This window comes from Rutilus rutilus, assembly GCF_951802725.1.
Source record: "Rutilus rutilus genome assembly, chromosome: 1".
Classification (NCBI taxonomy): domain Eukaryota; kingdom Metazoa; phylum Chordata; class Actinopteri; order Cypriniformes; family Leuciscidae; genus Rutilus; species Rutilus rutilus.
The window spans coordinates 66,200,694-66,220,968 of NC_140209.1; the positions used below are offsets into that span (position 1 = coordinate 66,200,694).

General features: G+C 39.5%; 1 protein-coding gene across 1 annotated transcript in view; it reads right to left on the reverse strand.

The window, feature by feature from the left end:
• LOC311305082 (NACHT, LRR and PYD domains-containing protein 12-like) overlaps positions 1–20,275 on the reverse strand; it is a gene marked incomplete at its 5' end in the record, with an annotated part of 117,234 nt that overhangs the window by 70,128 nt on the left and 26,831 nt on the right. The window contains 2 exons of the mRNA XM_084432557.1: positions 5,717–5,890; positions 9,109–9,282. Of these exons, the coding sequence (XP_084288683.1) occupies positions 5,717–5,890; positions 9,109–9,282 (348 nt within the window). The remainder of the gene's footprint in view (positions 1–5,716; positions 5,891–9,108; positions 9,283–20,275) is intronic.

Here is a 20,275-nt window from a genome sequence, read left to right on the forward strand (position 1 = left end):
TTTGGGATGCGGTGAGAAATAATCCTGGAAAAATTTACCTCCGAAAAAGAGCAAAACTGTGGTTTCCGTTTCATTTTGAAGGACTTGATACATTTGAGGATATCATTTATGATGAGCAAGTTATTTATTTTTACATTAGAAAATATGCTATTTTTTTTACATAAACATGCACTATAAAAAAGTGAAAGTGCAGTTGTTGCTTTAAGGAGGTATTTCTAACCGATTCTACCAATACATTCTAATTTTGTTGTTGTAACCTAATTCAGTCAGGTTTATTTAACATAAAACAAGGGAATGCCGTTTTAACTTAACTGAGTTACATTGACCCAATATACAATTTCCAATAAAGTTCAGGATGGACACATTCGACACATGCACACTATGACTGCACCAGACCTATAGAGGGCAGTATAGTCATGACTCGTTTCTGCAACAGGAAATCTGCTCTGAATGACAAAGAAGGAAAAAAAGGTTTTGTTTGCTTTTATTTGGAGTATTTGGCATGTGGATTATAGATTGATGTGAAAAAATAAAGCATTTCAGAATAAGTTTGCTACGATATGTCCCTCAAGTGACTTGACTTGCTCCTTGTAATCAGCAGATTTTGCGTCAATGAGAAATTGTGATTTGGGGTTATTATACACATTATGTTGCATCAAAGTGAAAATCACAACTGACATTATACAACAAACATACACTCAAAAAAATTTGTTTTACCTCTCGTTCAGTTTAATTAATTAAAATGAGCTAAAGTAAAACAATTTAACTTAAAGCATCGTAAGCCTAAATAGATTGCAGAGCCATTGCCGCCAACTTGGAAAAATATTTATTATTATTAATTATTAATATGATTAAAATATTTATTTATTGATAAAAATGTTTGCAACCTTATGCTGCCTGTAGGGTTTTAGGTTATTTAGGTTATTTTTTCACTTATTGGATTGTGGGGGAAAACGTCTCCGGTTACTATCGTAACCTCGGTTCCCTGAGAGGCGGGAACGAGACATTACGTCACTGACGTATATGGGAACTCCTTCCTTCTCCATTTTCACTGAAATCTTATAGGCTAACGCCAGCTGGAGACAGCTGGCCAACTGACGCGAACATGCAAATGCTGACCGATCCGCGGGCAGTATAAATAGCATGGGCGCGACAATACGTCAGAATCAAGACTGAACGCTAGCACAGCTGATCAAACGGCGAGCACGGCGCCTGACGTAATGTCTCGTTCCTGCCTCTCAGGGAACCGAGGTTACGATAGTAACCGGAGACGTTCCCTTTCAAGGCGGTCACTTCGACATTACGTCACTGACGTATATGGGAACTGTATAGAATCCCGCCGTGAGCGCAGTGAAGATAAGCCCTGAACGGGGTCAAGCTACACTCCCACGAGACAACAGTTCTAAGCCAGCAGAGCCGCTAGGAGCACTCGAACTGATAGGCAAAACTAGACCAAGAAACGTCTGTTCCAAGTTGCATATCCAATGCAATGAAGCGAAGGCTGCACTGGACAGGGCAGCACAATACCATAAGCACTCAAGCACGAGTTAACACAGTGTCGACGGCAATAGCGGTGACAGCTGCATAACCTTATAGCCATACACAGAGTTAACAGACATTGAAAACTACTGCGTAATGCGGAACAGCTATGTAACAGTCATAACACAGAGTTAGCAGTAATGGTAACTCTGCATAATGCAGACTACTGCACAGCTGGTGGTTAACAGTTCATGAGTACATGAATAAAACTCACCGAACCCACGACGCTATAGGCAGTGCATCAAACTTGAAACCCTGGCGAACGTGTTCTGAGAAGACAGCCAGCATACCTAAATCCCGTAGGCATTAAGCCAGCATTGCAAGCGTCGAATTCAGTGAGAAAGTCTCAGTATAAAACAGCACGTCCCTAGTACCATCCACCAAGCACACAAACAGCTAGTCAGACTGCTGCCTTGTGATCCACGCACATCTGCAAAGCCCTTACAGGGCCAACAGCACTCTGAGCATCAGCATCACGTGAGGCTGAAGGCTCAGCAGAAGGCGGGCAGGGATCAATCTGTGCTCTGAACGGTGTAAGCGACTTCGGAACGCAGCTTGGTATCGGACTGAGAGTGACACTGCAGTCACCAGGTCCGAGACAATGCAAAATCTTTCACTTAGAATGAGCGTAGGTCTCCAAAGTGCTTCGCTGGGGCGAGAGCAGGTGGAAAGGCCATCTCAAGGAGAGCTCTCAGCACTTATTAGTGTGAAGTGTCTTGCTCAACTATGGACCCAGCAGCGGACACACAAGAAGGTTCCACAGCTTGGGGCTGGGGTGCCAATCGTGCCGATCGCCTGTAGAAGCAGGACCTTCCTGAGGGGGATTGTCATGGGGGGCCCCATAACTCTCTCAGGTCCATGAACCGGGGATGATAGGCCAGTAAGGGGGACACGAGGAAACTGACAATCCCTTGTAGAACATAGCCGATGTTCTGTAGCCGACGTACAGAAGTGCAAATTAACACATAACTGAATGTACATAAACACAGTGCTAGTGGCCGTAGTGACAACAACTGTGAATATACGCAGTTAGATAATAGCCCCATAATAGCATAGCACCTCAGTAAGTACACAAACACAGTCGTAGCCGTAGCTAGAACTATGAGTATACGAGTTAGTACAGAATAGCCAGTTGCACTGAAGGAACGGGGCAACATAACAGCGTAGCACATGTACGTAACAGCATCGGTCGCTGTAGCGCCAACTTAATATACGCAGTAGCTCAGTATAGGCACTGAAGGATACGGGGCAACACCGCAGTATGAACACATCCATGTGCAAATAAAAGCAGCGCAGGTCGCCGTATCGACGGACACTGTGAATATGCACAGTTCGACTGGGATAGCTAGTTGCACTAAGATACAGGGCAACATGACAGCATAACACAAGTGCGTAAGAATAGCGCATCCATGTATGTACATAAAATGCAGCGTAAGTCGCCATAGCGACAGAAACTGTGTAGAGACAGAAACTGAGATGCACAGTTAGATCAGGATGGCTAGCTGCACTGAAGGAATCGGGGCAGCATTACAGCATAACACATCCGTGTACGTACATACATCCAGAAACTGTGAATATGCACGGTTAGATTAGGATAGCTAGTTTTGCACTGAAGGAAACAGGGCAACAAAATAGCAAAAACACGTCCTTGTACGTACATAAGTGCAGTGTAGTCGCCGTAGCGACAGAACTGTGAATATGCACAGTTAGATAGGACAGCTGGTTGTTGCACTGAAGGATAGAGGGCAACATAACAGCATAACACATCAGTGCGCACATTTAAAACATGTGTGTATAATGCAGCGCAAGTCGTCGAAGCGACCGAAACTGCATGAATATGCGCAGTTCAAACATAATAGTCAGTTGTTGAAGGGCAACATAACAGCATAACGCTTTAGTGTGTACACAGATGCAGCGCAAGTCGCCGTAGCGACGACTGTGACTATGCACAGTTAGATAGGATAGCTAGTTGCACTGAAGGAAACAGGGCAATGTGATAGCATAGTTACATTAATGTGTACAAAACACAGCGTCAGAGGCATAGTGACATCGACTGTGAATACGTAGTTAATCAGAATAGCCGGTTGCACTGAGGATACAGGGCAATATATAACGGCATAAATCATAGACACATATCAATGTACATAACACAGCGTCAGTGGCATCGCACAACAACTGTGAATACACAGTAATCAGAGTAGCCAGTTGCACTGAGGAAACAGGGCAATATATAGCGGCGTAATCGTAACACATATCAGTGCGTAGTGTGTACACAGCGTCAGTTGCATCGCACAACAACTGTGAATACATAGTAATCAGAATAGCCATTTGCACTGAAGGATACAGGGCAATATATAACGGCAAAAATCATAACACATATCAGTGTGTAGTGTGTACATAAACACAGCGTCAGATGCATCGCACGACAACTGTGAATACGCACTGCGTAGAATACGTAGTAGTCAGAATAGCCATTTGCACTGAAGGACACAGGGCAATATACAACGGCAAAATTCATGACACATATCAGTGTGCAGTGTGTACGTAAACAAAGCGTCAGTTGCACCACGTAACAACTGTGAATACGCACTGCGTAGTAATCAGAATAGCCATTGCACTGAAGGATACAGGGCAATATACAACGGCAAAATTCATAACACATATCAGTGTGTATTGTGTACGTAACAGCGTCACTTGCATCGCGCAACAACTGTGAATACGTAGTAGTCAGAATAGCCATTTGCACTGAAGGATACAGGGCAATATACAACGGCAAAATTCATAACACATATCAGTGTGTATTGTGTACGTAACAGCGTCACTTGCATCGCGCAACAACTGTGAATACGTAGTAGTCAGAATAGCCATTTGCACTGAAGGATACAGGGCAATATACAACGGCAAAATTCATAACACATATCAGTGTGTATTGTGTACGTAACAGCGTCACTTGCATCGCGCAACAACTGTGAATACGTAGTAGTCAGAATAGCCATTTGCACTGAAGGATACAGGGCAATATACAATGGCAAAATTCATAACACATATCAGTGTGTATTGTGTACGTAACACAGCGTCAGTTGCAACACGCAACAACTGTGAATACGTACTGCGTAGTAATCAGAATAGCCATTTGCACTGAAAAATACAGGGCAATATATAGTGGCATAAATCCTAACACATAAGTGTGTAGTGTGTACGTAACACAGTGTAGTTGCATCACACAACAACTGTGACCACGTAGTAATCAGAATAGCCAGTCGCACTGAAGGATACAGGGCAATATCGTGGCATAAGCATAACACACACATATCAGTGTACATAAACACAGCGTCAGTGGCATCGCACAGCAACTGTAAATACATAGTTGAATCAGAATAGCCAGTTGCACTGAAGGATACAGGGCAATTTATAGCGGCATAAATCACGAACACATAACAGAGTGCAGTGTGTACGTAAACACAGCGTCATTTGCGTTGCACAACAACTGTGGTTAAATCAGAATGGCCGGTTGCACTGAAGGATACAGGGCAATATATAACGGCACAAATCATAGCACAGTGTTCAGTGTGTACATAAACACAGCGTCAGTGGCGTAGCGACAACAACTGTGAATACGTAGTTGAATGGCCAGTTGCACTGAAGGATACAGGGCAATATATAACGGCACAAATCATAGCACATATTAGTGTGCAGTGTGTACATAAACACAGCGTCAGTGGCGTAGCGACAACAACTGTGAATACGTAGTTAAATCAGCATGGCCAGTTGCACTGAAGGATACAGGGCAGCCTGACAACATAAGCTGTAAGCACATCAATATGTAATGTTATGTAGGCCCAGCGTCAACAGCATAAGCGGTAACGACTGCGCAACCCCGTAGTCAAAACTGAAATTAAATATTTTAATATAGATTTCAGTGAAAATGGAGAAGGAAGGAGTTCCCATATACGTCAGTGACGTAATGTCGAAGTGACCACCTTGAAAGGGAACCGGAGTGCAAGGAGGAAACCCACACCAACACAGAGAGAAAATGCAAACTCCAAACAGAAAGGCATTTAATTACATATGCATAATGGCATTTGGAGTATAGATTGATGTAAAAAAATAAAGTATTTCAGAATAAGTTTGCCATGATATGTCCTTGAGTGGTTATTTTTCACAGACCCTCAAATACCTCAGTATGTTGAGTTGACAGTTTAGACTATTCAGTCCAGCACAGAGCGGCTTCACTCCTGAATCCTGCAGGTCATTGTTACTCAGGTCCAGCTCTCTCAGGGAGGAGTTCGATGACTGTAGGACTGAAGACACAATTTCACAGCACTGATTGGTGAGCTTACAGCATGCCAACCTAAACAGGGGAGAAATGAGAAACAAATCATTAAAAACAGGTGTGTGACTGTTCAAGTCTCTCTTTTGAGATCAGTGTGCTCAATAATGTGCCTTTTTGTCCTTTGTTATGTATATTTGGATTGTGTTGTTCCAAAAAAAACTTTTTCTTTTCTTTTACTCTTTTAATCTTTTACTCTCCTCCCATTCAGCTGATAGGGCTATTAAGGCCTTATTTCAGGGTCTTACATTTTTTGTTTTCACAAACCACGCACAAACGTCATTTTCTGAAAACTACACACTTTTACAAACATGCTGCTCACATTTTATGGTAGCAGAGTTTGTGCTGAATACAGTGTAATCAGACTTTAGCCATGAAAATGTTATAAGTAACAGAAATAAGCACAAATGTCAGGGCATGTCAAAACACATCCAGGGCCCAGAGGGTTAAAATTACTCATATCATAAAATAAGACTTTGATCATATCACCCACCAATAATCATGTTAAATAATTGTGATTTCAATATTGACCAAAATATTCATGATTATGATTTTTGCCATAATCAAGCAGCCCTAATATATATGTACAGGTGCGTCTCAAAAAATTTGAATATCGTGAAAAAGTGCAATATTTTTCATCAGTTTTTTAATAAAGTGAAAATGTAATATATTCTAGACTAATATGTAAACCAAAATGTTTCAAACCTTATGTAAATGTCGATAACTACAGACTACAGCTCAAAAAATAAAATAAAAACCCTTTTATCTCAAAATATTAAAATATTTAATTTCAAATGTGATTAAATTACCATTCATACAGTATAAATACAGGGTATCTCTCTGTCTAGTTCAGTACTCTCAACCACAGTCATGGGGAAGTCTGCTGACTTGACAGCTGTCCAGAAGATGATCATTGACAAGGAGGGTGAATCACAAAAGGTCATCGCTGAAAGGGCTAGCTGTTCGCAGAGCACTGTATTGAAGCATATTCATGGGAAGTTGACTGAAAGGGAAAAGTGTGGCAGGAAAAGGTGCACAAGCAACAGGGATGACCGCAGCCTTAAGAAGATTGTCAAGCGAAGCCGATTCAAGACCTTGGGAGGGCTTCACAAGGAGTGGACTGAAGCTGGAGTCAGTGAATCAAGAGCCACCACTCACTCATGAGCTGAAAGCTGCTATCAAAACAACCTGGGCTTCAATAATGCCTCAGCAGTGCCACAGACTGATCGCATTTGTTTGTGGTAAAAATAAACGATGCGCAGCAGAAAACGTGGAAGGAAGTGCTTTTGAGTACCAACATTTTTGCCATGTTTGGGGACAGGGACACGTTAACTTACTGAAGTAGGATTTATTCCATTTCTGGAAAGATATTAATCATGATAACAAGTGTGTTCATTTATTATTAGTTGTTAAATGTCCTTCTAGTTGACTTTTTTCTAGGGCCCTATGATTTCTGCAATAAAGAAAACGCGGACAGAATGGTGGAACTATTCATAAAAACGGAATTTACTGTATAATGCGAAATTTCACAGAATTTGTCAAATTTTTGATGAATAAATAAAAAGCAGGTCAGTACACTTAAATCAAATCAGTGTGCAGTGTGTACGTAAACAAAGCGTCAGTTGCACCACGTAACAACTGTGAATACGCACTGCGTAGTAATCAGAATAGCCATTGCACTGAAGGATACAGGGCAATATACAACGACAAAATTCATAACACATATCAGTGTGTATTGTGTACGTAACAGCGTCACTTGCATCGCGCAACAACTGTGAATACGTAGTAGTCAGAATAGCCATTTGCACTGAAGGATACAGGGCAATATACAACGGCAAAATTCATAACACATATCAGTGTGTATTGTGTACGTAACAGCGTCACTTGCATCGCGCAACAACTGTGAATACGTAGTAGTCAGAATAGCCATTTGCACTGAAGGATACAGGGCAATATACAACGGCAAAATTCATAACACATATCAGTGTGTATTGTGTACGTAACAGCGTCACTTGCATCGCGCAACAACTGTGAATACGTAGTAGTCAGAATAGCCATTTGCACTGAAGGATACAGGGCAATATACAATGGCAAAATTCATAACACATATCAGTGTGTATTGTGTACGTAACACAGCGTCAGTTGCAACACGCAACAACTGTGAATACGTACTGCGTAGTAATCAGAATAGCCATTTGCACTGAAAAATACAGGGCAATATATAGTGGCATAAATCCTAACACATAAGTGTGTAGTGTGTACGTAACACAGTGTAGTTGCATCACACAACAACTGTGACTACGTAGTAATCAGAATAGCCAGTCGCACTGAAGGATACAGGGCAATATCGTGGCATAAGCATAACACACACATATCAGTGTACATAAACACAGCGTCAGTGGCATCGCACAGCAACTGTAAATACATAGTTGAATCAGAATAGCCAGTTGCACTGAAGGATACAGGGCAATTTATAGCGGCATAAATCACGAACACATAACAGAGTGCAGTGTGTACGTAAACACAGCGTCATTTGCGTTGCACAACAACTGTGGTTAAATCAGAATGGCCGGTTGCACTGAAGGATACAGGGCAATATATAACGGCACAAATCATAGCACAGTGTTCAGTGTGTACATAAACACAGTGTCAGTGGCGTAGCGACAACAACTGTGAATACGTAGTTGAATGGCCAGTTGCACTGAAGGATACAGGGCAATATATAACGGCACAAATCATAGCACATATTAGTGTGCAGTGTGTACATAAACACAGCGTCAGTGGCGTAGCGACAACAACTGTGAATACGTAGTTAAATCAGCATGGCCAGTTGCACTGAAGGATACAGGGCAGCCTGACAACATAAGCTGTAAGCACATCAATATGTAATGTTATGTAGGCCCAGCGTCAACCGCATAAGCGGTAACGACTGCGCAACCCCGTAGTCAAAACTGAAATTAAATATTTTAATATAGATTTCAGTGAAAATGGAGAAGGAAGGAGTTCCCATATACGTCAGTGACGTAATGTCGAAGTGACCACCTTGAAAGGGAACCGGAGTGCAAGGAGGAAACCCACACCAACACAGAGAGAAAATGCAAACTCCAAACAGAAAGGCATTTAATTACATATGCATAATGGCATTTGGAGTATAGATTGATGTAAAAAAATAAAGTATTTCAGAATAAGTTTGCCATGATATGTCCTTGAGTGGTTATTTTTCACAGACCCTCAAATACCTCAGTATGTTGAGTTGACAGTTTAGACTATTCAGTCCAGCACAGAGCGGCTTCACTCCTGAATCCTGCAGGTCATTGTTACTCAAGTCCAGCTCTCTCAGGGAGGAGTTCGATGACTGTAGGACTGAAGACACAATTTCACAGCACTGATTGGTGAGCTTACAGCATGCCAACCTAAACAGGGGAGAAATGAGAAACAAATCATTAAAAACAGGTGTGTGACTGTTCAAGTCTCTCTTTTGAGATCAGTGTGCTCAATAATGTGCCTTTTTGTCCTTTGTTATGTATATTTGGATTGTGTTGTTCCAAAAAAAACTTTTTCTTTTCTTTTACTCTTTTAATCTTTTACTCTCCTCCCATTCAGCTGATAGGGCTATTAAGGCCTTATTTCAGGGTCTTACATTTTTTGTTTTCACAAACCACGCACAAACGTCATTTTCTGAAAACTACACACTTTTACAAACATGCTGCTCACATTTTATGGTAGCAGAGTTTGTGCTGAATACAGTGTAATCAGACTTTAGCCATGAAAATGTTATAAGTAACAGAAATAAGCACAAATGTCAGGGCATGTCAAAACACATCCAGGGCCCAGAGGGTTAAAATTACTCATATCATAAAATAAGACTTTGATCATATCACCCACCAATAATCATGTTAAATAATTGTGATTTCAATATTGACCAAAATATTCATGATTATGATTTTTGCCATAATCAAGCAGCCCTAATATATATGTACAGGTGCGTCTCAAAAAATTTGAATATCGTGAAAAAGTGCAATATTTTTCATCAGTTTTTTAATAAAGTGAAAATGTAATATATTCTAGACTAATAACATGTAAACCAAAATGTTTCAAACCTTATGTAAATGTCGATAACTACAGACTACAGCTCAAAAAATAAAATAAAAACCCTTTTATCTCAAAATATTAAAATATTTAATTTCAAATGTGATTAAATTACCATTCATACAGTATAAATACAGGGTATCTCTCTGTCTAGTTCCGTACTCTCAACCACAGTCATGGGGAAGTCTGCTGACTTGACAGCTGTCCAGAAGACGATCATTGACAAGGAGGGTGAATCACAAAAGGTCATCGCTGAAAGGGCTAGCTGTTCGCAGAGCACTGTATTGAAGCATATTCATGGGAAGTTGACTGAAAGGGAAAAGTGTGGCAGGAAAAGGTGCACAAGCAACAGGGATGACCGCAGCCTTAAGAAGATTGTCAAGCGAAGCCGATTCAAGACCTTGGGAGGGCTTCACAAGGAGTGGACTGAAGCTGGAGTCAGTGAATCAAGAGCCACCACTCACTCATGAGCTGAAAGCTGCTATCAAAACAACCTGGGCTTCAATAATGCCTCAGCAGTGCCACAGACTGATCGCATTTGTTTGTGGTAAAAATAAACGATGCGCAGCAGAAAACGTGGAAGGAAGTGCTTTTGAGTACCAACATTTTTGCCATGTTTGGGGACAGGGACACATTAACTTACTGAAGTAGGATTTATTCCATTTCTGGAAAGATATTAATCATGATAACAAGTGTGTTCATTTATTATTAGTTGTTAAATGTCCTTCTAGTTGGCTTTTTTCTAGGGCCCTATGATTTCTGCAATAAAGAAAACGCGGACAGAATGGTGGAACTATTCATAAAAACGGAATTTACTGTATAATGCGAAATTTCACAGAATTTGTCAAATTTTTGATGAATAAATAAAAAGCAGGTCAGTACACTTAAATCAAATCATGATATAGACTAGTGTCTGTGAATATTAAAATGCAAAAAGACCTGCACAGAATCCTGCATGTTCTGCATGTCTCTGTGTGAATGAATGACAGAAGTTTTATTTACCACACACACACAGAAGCACACGTGGTGCTTGCAGTGTTTTCAGCTTTTGCCGTCTCTCTATATGAGGACATGAATGCATGAACTTCATCTCCAGAGCCGCTCAGAGTCACTTCATGAGCATTTTACCGTTTCATTTGAGAAAAACTATCGTCATATCATAAACACACAGAAACAACCAGTCAAAATAAAAGTTTGGTTTAACTTGACAGAAAAATATTACATTCACTTGTCTAAGATGACAACAGAGACTTTTGACCCAAAGCAAGCTGTTTTTGGGTCACTTGTGGATGCAAACAGCAAATCGAAGGCTTAACCAGGGAGAAAGAAGCAGGCCGACATTATCATCTACCATGTTCGGGAGAAAAGACGACAGTGAGGAGAGCAGTCAGGAGGAAAATGATGATGACAGCTTGTAGGATAAGTGTAGGATCTATCTATCTATCTATCTATCTATCTATCTATCTATCTATCTATCTATCTATCTATCTATCTATAATATTATTGTGTTATTTTTCTTTATTTGTAATTCCTATGTATGTCTGCACCATGTATGTACTTCCCTTCTGCACTGGAAGCTCCAGTCACCAAGACAAATTCTTTGCGTGTGTAAACATACTTGGCAATAAAGCTCTGTGATTCTGATTCTAAAGAGATATACTGTAGATAAACGTGACGTGACATGACTTTACTGGAGTGCCGAATTGCAAAGCTTGTGCAAACATCCACATCACTGTGACCAGAAGCTTTCTTAACAACGGTTACAACGCTGTCATTTTTGTTGTGTGTTTATTTTGTTATTGAGAGGAAAGCAAGCAGCACATATTTACATATTCATCTAAACACCACTCTCAGCAGTGTGGGCAGCGCCAGGATGTTCGCTAACAGTAAATAGCTGGACATGTATTTTCAAACTTCTTTTTACTCCTAAATGAAGAACAGAAAATAACTTTGCTGTGACTCGTGAGTATTTCAGGGGCTTAAAGGATTGTCAAGTTTTGATGCTCACAGCTATCTTGAATGAAGGTAATGATTACAACTTGTGGATGAAATAATGATGGATCATCAATAATGGCCACATTATCACTCTGTTTTCATCTTATTCATTCATTTTCAGTAGATCATAAATCATTCATAAATCAGCATACTGTAACTAATTACAGGTGAAGGAAAATATCTATACACAGTACAAAACATACAATAATCTGCTTGTTATAATTATATCAGTAGAATATATACTGTATATAAATCACACATTATTAATAACATATTACAGTTTTTCCCAATTGTTTACACACATCTTTGGCCCATTGTCCCACAACTCTAAACACAAAACCACAAACACTGTATTCAAAACGGTTTTATCTTTTTCCACAATGTTAACCCTAGTGAAAAATAAATATACTTACATTTTTATATTTTATGCTACGTATACTACAAATACATCTACATATTTACGTACTTAATATAAAAACCCTGCAACTGTATTGTTGGTATACTAAACTGTTATACTTAAAGTCTGCTTAATAGGAACAAGTAGTCTTGTAAGTTCCAACTAAATATATCATACCTGCAAACTTGTCGCTTTTCGGCGACAATCGCCGTTTTCTTGGTCAATTGGGTCGTTTACGTGAATCGCGTAGAATCGGAGAGTTTTTTTGGGGGGGGGGTATCGTCTCTCACAGTAACTGCCATGCAGGCTAGAATTGCGAAACATTGGATAATTCTTATAATTGACATTTCTCTGGGCCAATCGGAATCTTAGCACTTTTTCTCTTGGCCAATTGGAATCTTAGCACTTGTGTCAGAATCTTGAAGCACACAGCGTCAACTGAGCTCGCCATTAGATGAGACGCCTGGCTACCGTGTGAGTCTAATGGAAACTCACGCATGAATTTTCCTGCATTGAACTTGTTTTAGCGCCCGCCAAAGTGAATTTTTGTCCCGCCAAAGTCTTATTTGATCGGTGAGTAATGTAGATGAACGGCTGCGTGTGTCACAGGGCGTATGTTTAACTGAAAGAACGAGAGAGAGAGAGCCGGTCGCGCGCGCGCACTCTGTGTAAACGACTTCACCGTCTCCAAACTAGGCGCTGTGTTGCTCTCTCCCTCGCAGATATTAATCAAAATAAATCGACACGGTGGTAAAAGGTCGGAAGACCAAAGTTTCATGTGGAGCATTCGGAGATTTTTTTTTTATTTTTTATTTTTTTTCTGAATTACTGCTGGGTGTAAATTGTGCTAAATAAGTTTACTTATCTTCTCTGAAAAGCGTTCCGGACATTCAGCTGACATAAAACAACACTTTAATTAAACGAAATAAAACTATACAGTGATGAAATGTTTTCTGTTGACACAAATCTTGGATGTCCATGTCCTAACTGCTGGGATAATCACACAACGCGCACGACAGGTCCAATTCGCGAACTAATGACTCCTTTGAACCAATTCATTTTAATGAATGGTTAAAACAACTGATCGTTCCAACACTGAACTCAGGAGACGTCTGAATCGGTGTATAACTAATCAGTAACACTTTACAATATTTATTACATAAATTATATAAAAAGTACAGTTTGCTAACTCAAGCTTAACCTTTAAAATAAATAAAACCACTTGTTTTGTTTTTAAAGCAGATGACTACATTTTCCACACAGTGCTATCAAGAATCGATAAGAGAATCGTTAAAGAATCGGATCGATAATCAGAATCGTCAGTGGCATTATTATTGATAAAATCTTATCAATTCCCATCCCTATGTGAAGACCGTAAAATTATAATCAAACATTAAAGAACATACACATTTTTAAATATTTTTTTTTTTTTAAGAGTTAAAAGATTAAAACATTTTGCTAACATGAGGTCTTATTGTGTCACTGTCAGTCTTTTTACATCTGAGCAAAACTAGGGTATGCAGATTATTTATTATTGTTATACATTATTCATCAGCATGCATTGATTAATCCATGGCATGTAGCAAAAAAAAAAGTTAGTCTCCAGCATAAATGCGGCAGAGCGCGCTGTAGGCCTATATCGCTTCACTATAGAGAGCCTAAGTCCCGCCCCTCCGCTTCCGGCTCATGGGACCTTATTTCGGAAAAAATATGTATGGAAGTCAATGGCGAGAGACAACTTATCTTTTTATTCCGTCTGAACTGTGCCCTGAACTACACATATGATGTTTGTCAATTTAAAAGGTAATTATGAAAGTCAAGTTTTGGACAAAATACGACATAGCAGAACATTTCCCCTGCCTAAATCAAAATCAGATAGCCATGTTGTCCGCCTCGAGCCAGGGATCACAGTGGTGTAAGACACTTGAGTCTAGGTCAAGCGGTCTAAGAGTTATGAGCGATTTTGTACTTTTGGTTGCTGTAGCGCCACCTATGGGCCAATCTGTGTCATACTCTGATAGGTTGTCCCCAAATTGAGGCCTACCATCTGGCCAGGTTTCACGTCTCTGGGCCTTACGGTTTGGCCTGCACGAATCCTTACAATTACAATAGGGTTTCAGCATTTCATGCTTGAACCCCTAATAACAATAATAGTGTCAATAGTTAGAAATGGCCAAACTGGAAATTCAATATTGGAAATTCTTGCTCCGCTCTGTAGGATGACAAAAAGGTTTAAAAGTTACATTTTAGGCTGGTCTACCTTACAGCGACCATCCAAATAGATAGCAAATCAAATCATAGAAGGCGGGGTTAACTGTTCACAGAAGCACGTATTCCATCTGTTAACGTTTAAAGAGTGCGAGGTAAGATGGAAGTGTCAAACTACTTCTTGAATATGGCCATTAAGAGGGATGAAAGTTGCATGTGTTCAGTATCGAAGCTATTTTATCAATTTAAGTCTCGGGGCAATGTTGACTACAGTTTTTGTGTTGCTGAGTGAGTGTTGCAGCGCAATCTCCGCTCTGTGTGTGTGCACAGTGCTCGTGTTGTCTGAAGATGGTGAGAGTGCGCGCGCGGCCGGATCTCTCTCTCTCTCTCTCTAAATAATTAGTTGTTACGGCGACTTATTTGTTCCCTCGTTTTAATAAATCATGGACTCGTTGAACTAATTCCCTCCCTCACTTTGATTTAACGAATTACACCGTGGCCACAATATATTAAAACGAGGGAACAAATTAGTATAACGTGCTGAGGTATTATTAATTCGTGGCCACGAAACAATATTCACCTGAATATTCACCAATTCACAAATTCACAAAAATATAGGTCTTTAGAGTATCAAACTGTTTTTCTTACCTGTGAAGACAGCTCTTCAGTGAAGGCCAGCTAGTGTTCTCGTACAGTTTTTTATTCCTTTTGCAAAGAAATTGCCGTTTTTTAATAAGCAGGAAAAATTTCCGACTTTAAACAAATACCCATTTAAATGCTTAGGATGTTTGCGTTGTAAAAATGTACAGGGAGACTTTAGATTTAAAAACGGTGTCTCGTTAGGCAATGTTTTCTCAGTCAAATCATAACATTTCCTATTGATTCAACGCGTGACCTCACTAGAGAATACCAATATGGCGGCACGGTGGCTTCACTGTTTATGACGTCATGAGCTATCAGTCACTCTATAGACCTTATCAGAGACAATTTATATAAGAGACATGCCACTTCCTCAATCCTCAATAGAACTATATAAGGAAAACCCGTAACGGCAAAGATGGCGGTTGTATGCACATGTCCCGCCCCTCCCGCTGGAAAGCCAATCATCTGCTTTTAACAGTGAAGCCGGGAAACATTTAAACCTATCGTCTGGTTCCACTGACGCATGCGCACAGTTGAGGTTTTGCGACAGCGGAGACGATTCGGGGACAGCGAGTTGTTGTGTGTGCAAGATCAGTGACAGGGTGCATATTTAACTCAGAGCCATAGAGAGAGATTTAACTGAAAGAACGATATGGAAAGGACAAGCAGAGAGAGAGAGAGTCCCGGTCGCACGCGCGCACTCTCTCTCTCTCTCTCTTTCCGAAGCCAGGCGAAAGTGTAAACAAGACTTCACCATCTCCAAATTAAGCACTGTCTTGCTCTCTCTCCTGCACGCATATTAATCAAAATAAAACGACATGATGGTAAAAGGTCGAAGACCAAAGTTTCATGTTGGAGCATTCGGAGATTTTTTTTCCCCTGAATTACCGTTGGGTGTGAATTGTGCTAAAATACGTTGCCTTATCTTCTCTGAAAAGCGATCTGCACATTCAGCTGACATAAAATTACTCTCCAAATAAACGAAAAAACCTATCCAGTGATGTAATGTTTTCTGTGTTGACACTAACCTTGTGGGATGTCCATGTCCTAACTGCTGGGATAATCACACAACCGTATCCGTATGACACGTCCAATTCGCGAACTAATGACTCCTTTGAACCGATTCATTTTAATGAATAGTTAAAACAACTGATCTATACAATACATTGTTATTACTGATAAAGTGCAAACCTGCTTATATTTAAATAAAGGAGAACAATATTGACACTGAATATGCACAACACCGGCATTCTGGATAGAGACGTAAATGAAGTTGGTGTCGTGAACCCTTGCGCATGCGTAGTAAAAGTATAACCTGTGGGGGAAAAGGCGTTTTAAACCTTATTTTGCGGCAAAGTCATCAAACTTTTTCAGCGATTTTTATCATATTTTACTGCTGTTTCTATACATGCAGTTTTTATGTCCCGGTGACCAGTGAAAGTGCAGTTCTGGATCTCTGCCCATTCATTTAGATAGGAGCCTGGTCTTGTTAGTCCGAAATAGCTGCCCGGAGGCGTTGCCAAGATGGCGGCCGAGTGGCACGACTTGCCTAAAAGGACTTTGACCTTATGCACCAGAGAAACAAGGGCGCCGCCATCTTTAGAATATTGTCTTTGAACTTCCGTTTTTGCGGTCGCTCTGTATATTCCTATGGCATTGCTGTCCAGGAGTAATTAGCTTTTGAAGTGGATTTACTTAATATAAAGTTAACAAAAGTTAACGAAAGTTATCATAAGGATTGTAATGTTTAAACCAGGTGTCTTAACAAATTTCAGTAGACCGGGAAGATTTTAAAACGAGCCGTTCATTCATAAATACGCAAGATCGCTGTGAAAATAAAACCGGAAGTCAAAAGACAAAGAGCACAGCGCTGAAAAGGGGCGGGGCTACATAAGGTCTATATAGATCAGTGGTTTAGAGCAGTGTTTCTCAAACTTTTTCTGGCATTCTCCACTTTAAAGGTAAGAAAGGGTTAATACAATGTATTTTATTAACATCACATTTTAAAAACATAAAATCAAATAACAGCATTACAAACTTTCAAATAGAGAAAATAAAAGTGCAACTATATTATCACTTTGCATGAAATAAGACTTTGTTCAAAAGTAAATAATAATAAAGCAATTGTGTTTTGCCTATGATAACATTGAAATAAAATAAGTAAGTGTGGACTAGTTGTGCTTTGCTTCATTTTGTCACTTTGCAAACTGCATGCAAAATAATATTAAATAATTTAGAGCGCATCACTTTATTGTTTCCATGGTGACGCGTCATTGCTAGTCACGTGACACACCGCAACCACAATAGCGCTGAATGACTGATGATCTGCTTTTGTTTTTCCTTTTCCCTTGTTTTTATTCAAAATATTCACAAATGTGTTAGCTATAGCATGACATATCTGCTATTCCGATTGTCAAATATGTGCAAGTGGCAAGGTTATAATCGTTAACGAAAACGAACAAAAAAACGAAAACTAGGTGGGAAAAAACATTGTCGTTAACTGAAATAAAAATAAAAACGAGGCATTACAAAAAAATGATAACTAACTAAAACTGTAATGTGTGTTTGGCAAAACTAACTAAAATAAAATAAAATTATAGAGTAAATGTGTTTAGTTTTCGTCTTTGTCAAGGTCTATCATTTTTTAACGCTATTTAAAACACGCTGCATTTCCTTTCCCTGCTCTCCCTCCGTCTCTCTGTCACTCACATGAGCGCGCACGCGCACGCGCACACACACACACACACACACACACACACACACACACACACACAGCCCCTCCCCTCCGTGCACACCGCGTCTCCATGAGAACGAGTGTTCGTTCGACGTTGAAAGCAAGTTCGCGAAAGGTTGGTATCTCTATCTCGTGAACACCTTTACACAATCACACATTAAAAAGTGGTATAAAAATATTTTAAATTCTGAATATAATTTTGTCAGTGTGTTGATGTCGACCCGAGAAGCGATTGCACCTTCTTTAGGAAGTTAACTAGTCTTAAGTTTGAGGTAAAATGCACTTTTTGGTTGTGGTTGTCGATGTCAAAACACTATATAAGCTGCGATTCAAATATTAATGTTATGTAATTTTTTTAATAATTTGAATAGTTTAGTTTATTTCAGACAGAGAACTTAATTTCAACACAGTTGAGCTAACAAACAACAGCATATTTACAGCAGTCTGAAACAAGTGTAGGCCTACTTTTACTTTTTACTTTTACACTGAATGTCTGCTGCTTCAATCCAGATGAGTAGGCTATTGACTGTATAGGGTAAATTTAGTAGGCCATAGGGTGTGAAAATTGTACAGCTGTGGTATTAGTATAGGGTGTGAATTCTGTAAAGGAGATGTGTAGATTTTTGGTACGGCGTGTGGATTTTGTAAGAGGTAAAGGAATTTCAAAATGTTTTTGTTGAGTTATTATTACACAATACTTTTTCTGACCTTTTTGAATCTTGCCCCTGACAAATAACCCAAATTACAAAAAAAGACTAAAACTAACACTAAAACTAATAAAAACTAAACTAAAACTAAGCATTTTCAAAAAAAAAAAACTAAACTAAACTAGCAAACCCACTTTAAAAACTAATTAAAACTAAACTGAATTTGAAAACAAAAAGTCAAAACGAAATAAAAATAAAAACTAATGAAAAATGCAAAACTATAATAACCCTGGCAAGTGGATGTGTTTTGTTGTTTAAACACCTCTACAACAATAGTTTGAGCTATAGCGTTATATGCACGATGCCGCCATGTTAGTTTGAGCCAGTTCAGAGAATGAGTGTGTGTGGTTTACATGAAGCCTCTAGTAAGGGTTTCACTGAGGAGGAAAAGTCCCTGAGGAAAGGGATTTCTTTAAGAGCGTTGCAACAAACATCTCAACCGTCACTCTTACCTATAAACTTCTTTTATTTATTTTAGTTGTTATAATTGCTGAGGAAAACAAACTTTTCATACTATGTCATAGTAATATAATTTATTATTTACTCTGGTCATATTTTTAAATGTCATATTTATAGTTTTAAATGTAAATAAAATAAACTGATAAGTGAGTAGACTAGGTAGGCTACTGTACCTTTACTGTGGCGATCCAGGAGACGTCCGCTATGCGCTCTGGCTCTGACCACAGCTCACACACACTCTGCCTCCTCTTTCAGTGACAATTTAAAAACTATATAACTTTATACAGTTCATATATTTTCTTATTTTTTGAAAAATGTAATGTATACATTTAATATCCCTTGCGTTATTCAGCCCTGACATAAAATGACTAAATAAATAAAGTAACAGTAACTGGTGTTTCTAATAGCGCTGCCGAGGGAGTGACAGTAAATTTGACGTTTCTCTATTCTGGCTGCCTTAATCCAGTCCCTCCAGAAAAACGCGGAGTTTTTTTGTGATTGTTGCGGGCAAAAATCCTTGATTATGCGGCAAGATTTCTTAAAAAATGCGATGGAATATGCGGGATATTTATGCAATTTTATGCGATGAAATTGCGGGAACTTGCAAAAATTGCGGGAACTTGCAAAAACTGCAGTTTGATGAAAAAGAGAAAAAAAAGTGATTGCCCAACACCAATTACATTAATAGTGTAATAAATGTCTTCATTTTAGTTTGAATGGGAAAGGCGAGGTGTAGGCTATTCACCCTGCTTAGGGGGATGCGATCAAAGCCTGGAGTGGAGCAAAAGCATGTTCCTCTCTCCACTCTAAGCGTTCTTTTATCACTCTGCTCATGATCCACTCCGGGTTTTCCAGTCCCGCTCACGGAAAAACTGCTCCATGTTCACTCATTTTTAAGAAAGTTACAGAAAACAACTTCTACAAACAATTTTAATTTGCCAACATTTGATAATAATAAATAAAAGTGCATGACGTGCAAATCAGATAACAATCAAGTGCAATATAAACATGTTTTGTCAGGGCATCACTCCCGAACCAGCATCAACACTCCATTTTCAACATCTGCTTAACTTACTCCTTCACACCACAGACACGTCTTTTTGCCTTCTGTGTCTGACGTGATTTAACTTCTCCCCAGTTGTTCCATGAAAACCTGCAAAGCACGGCCTGCGGTG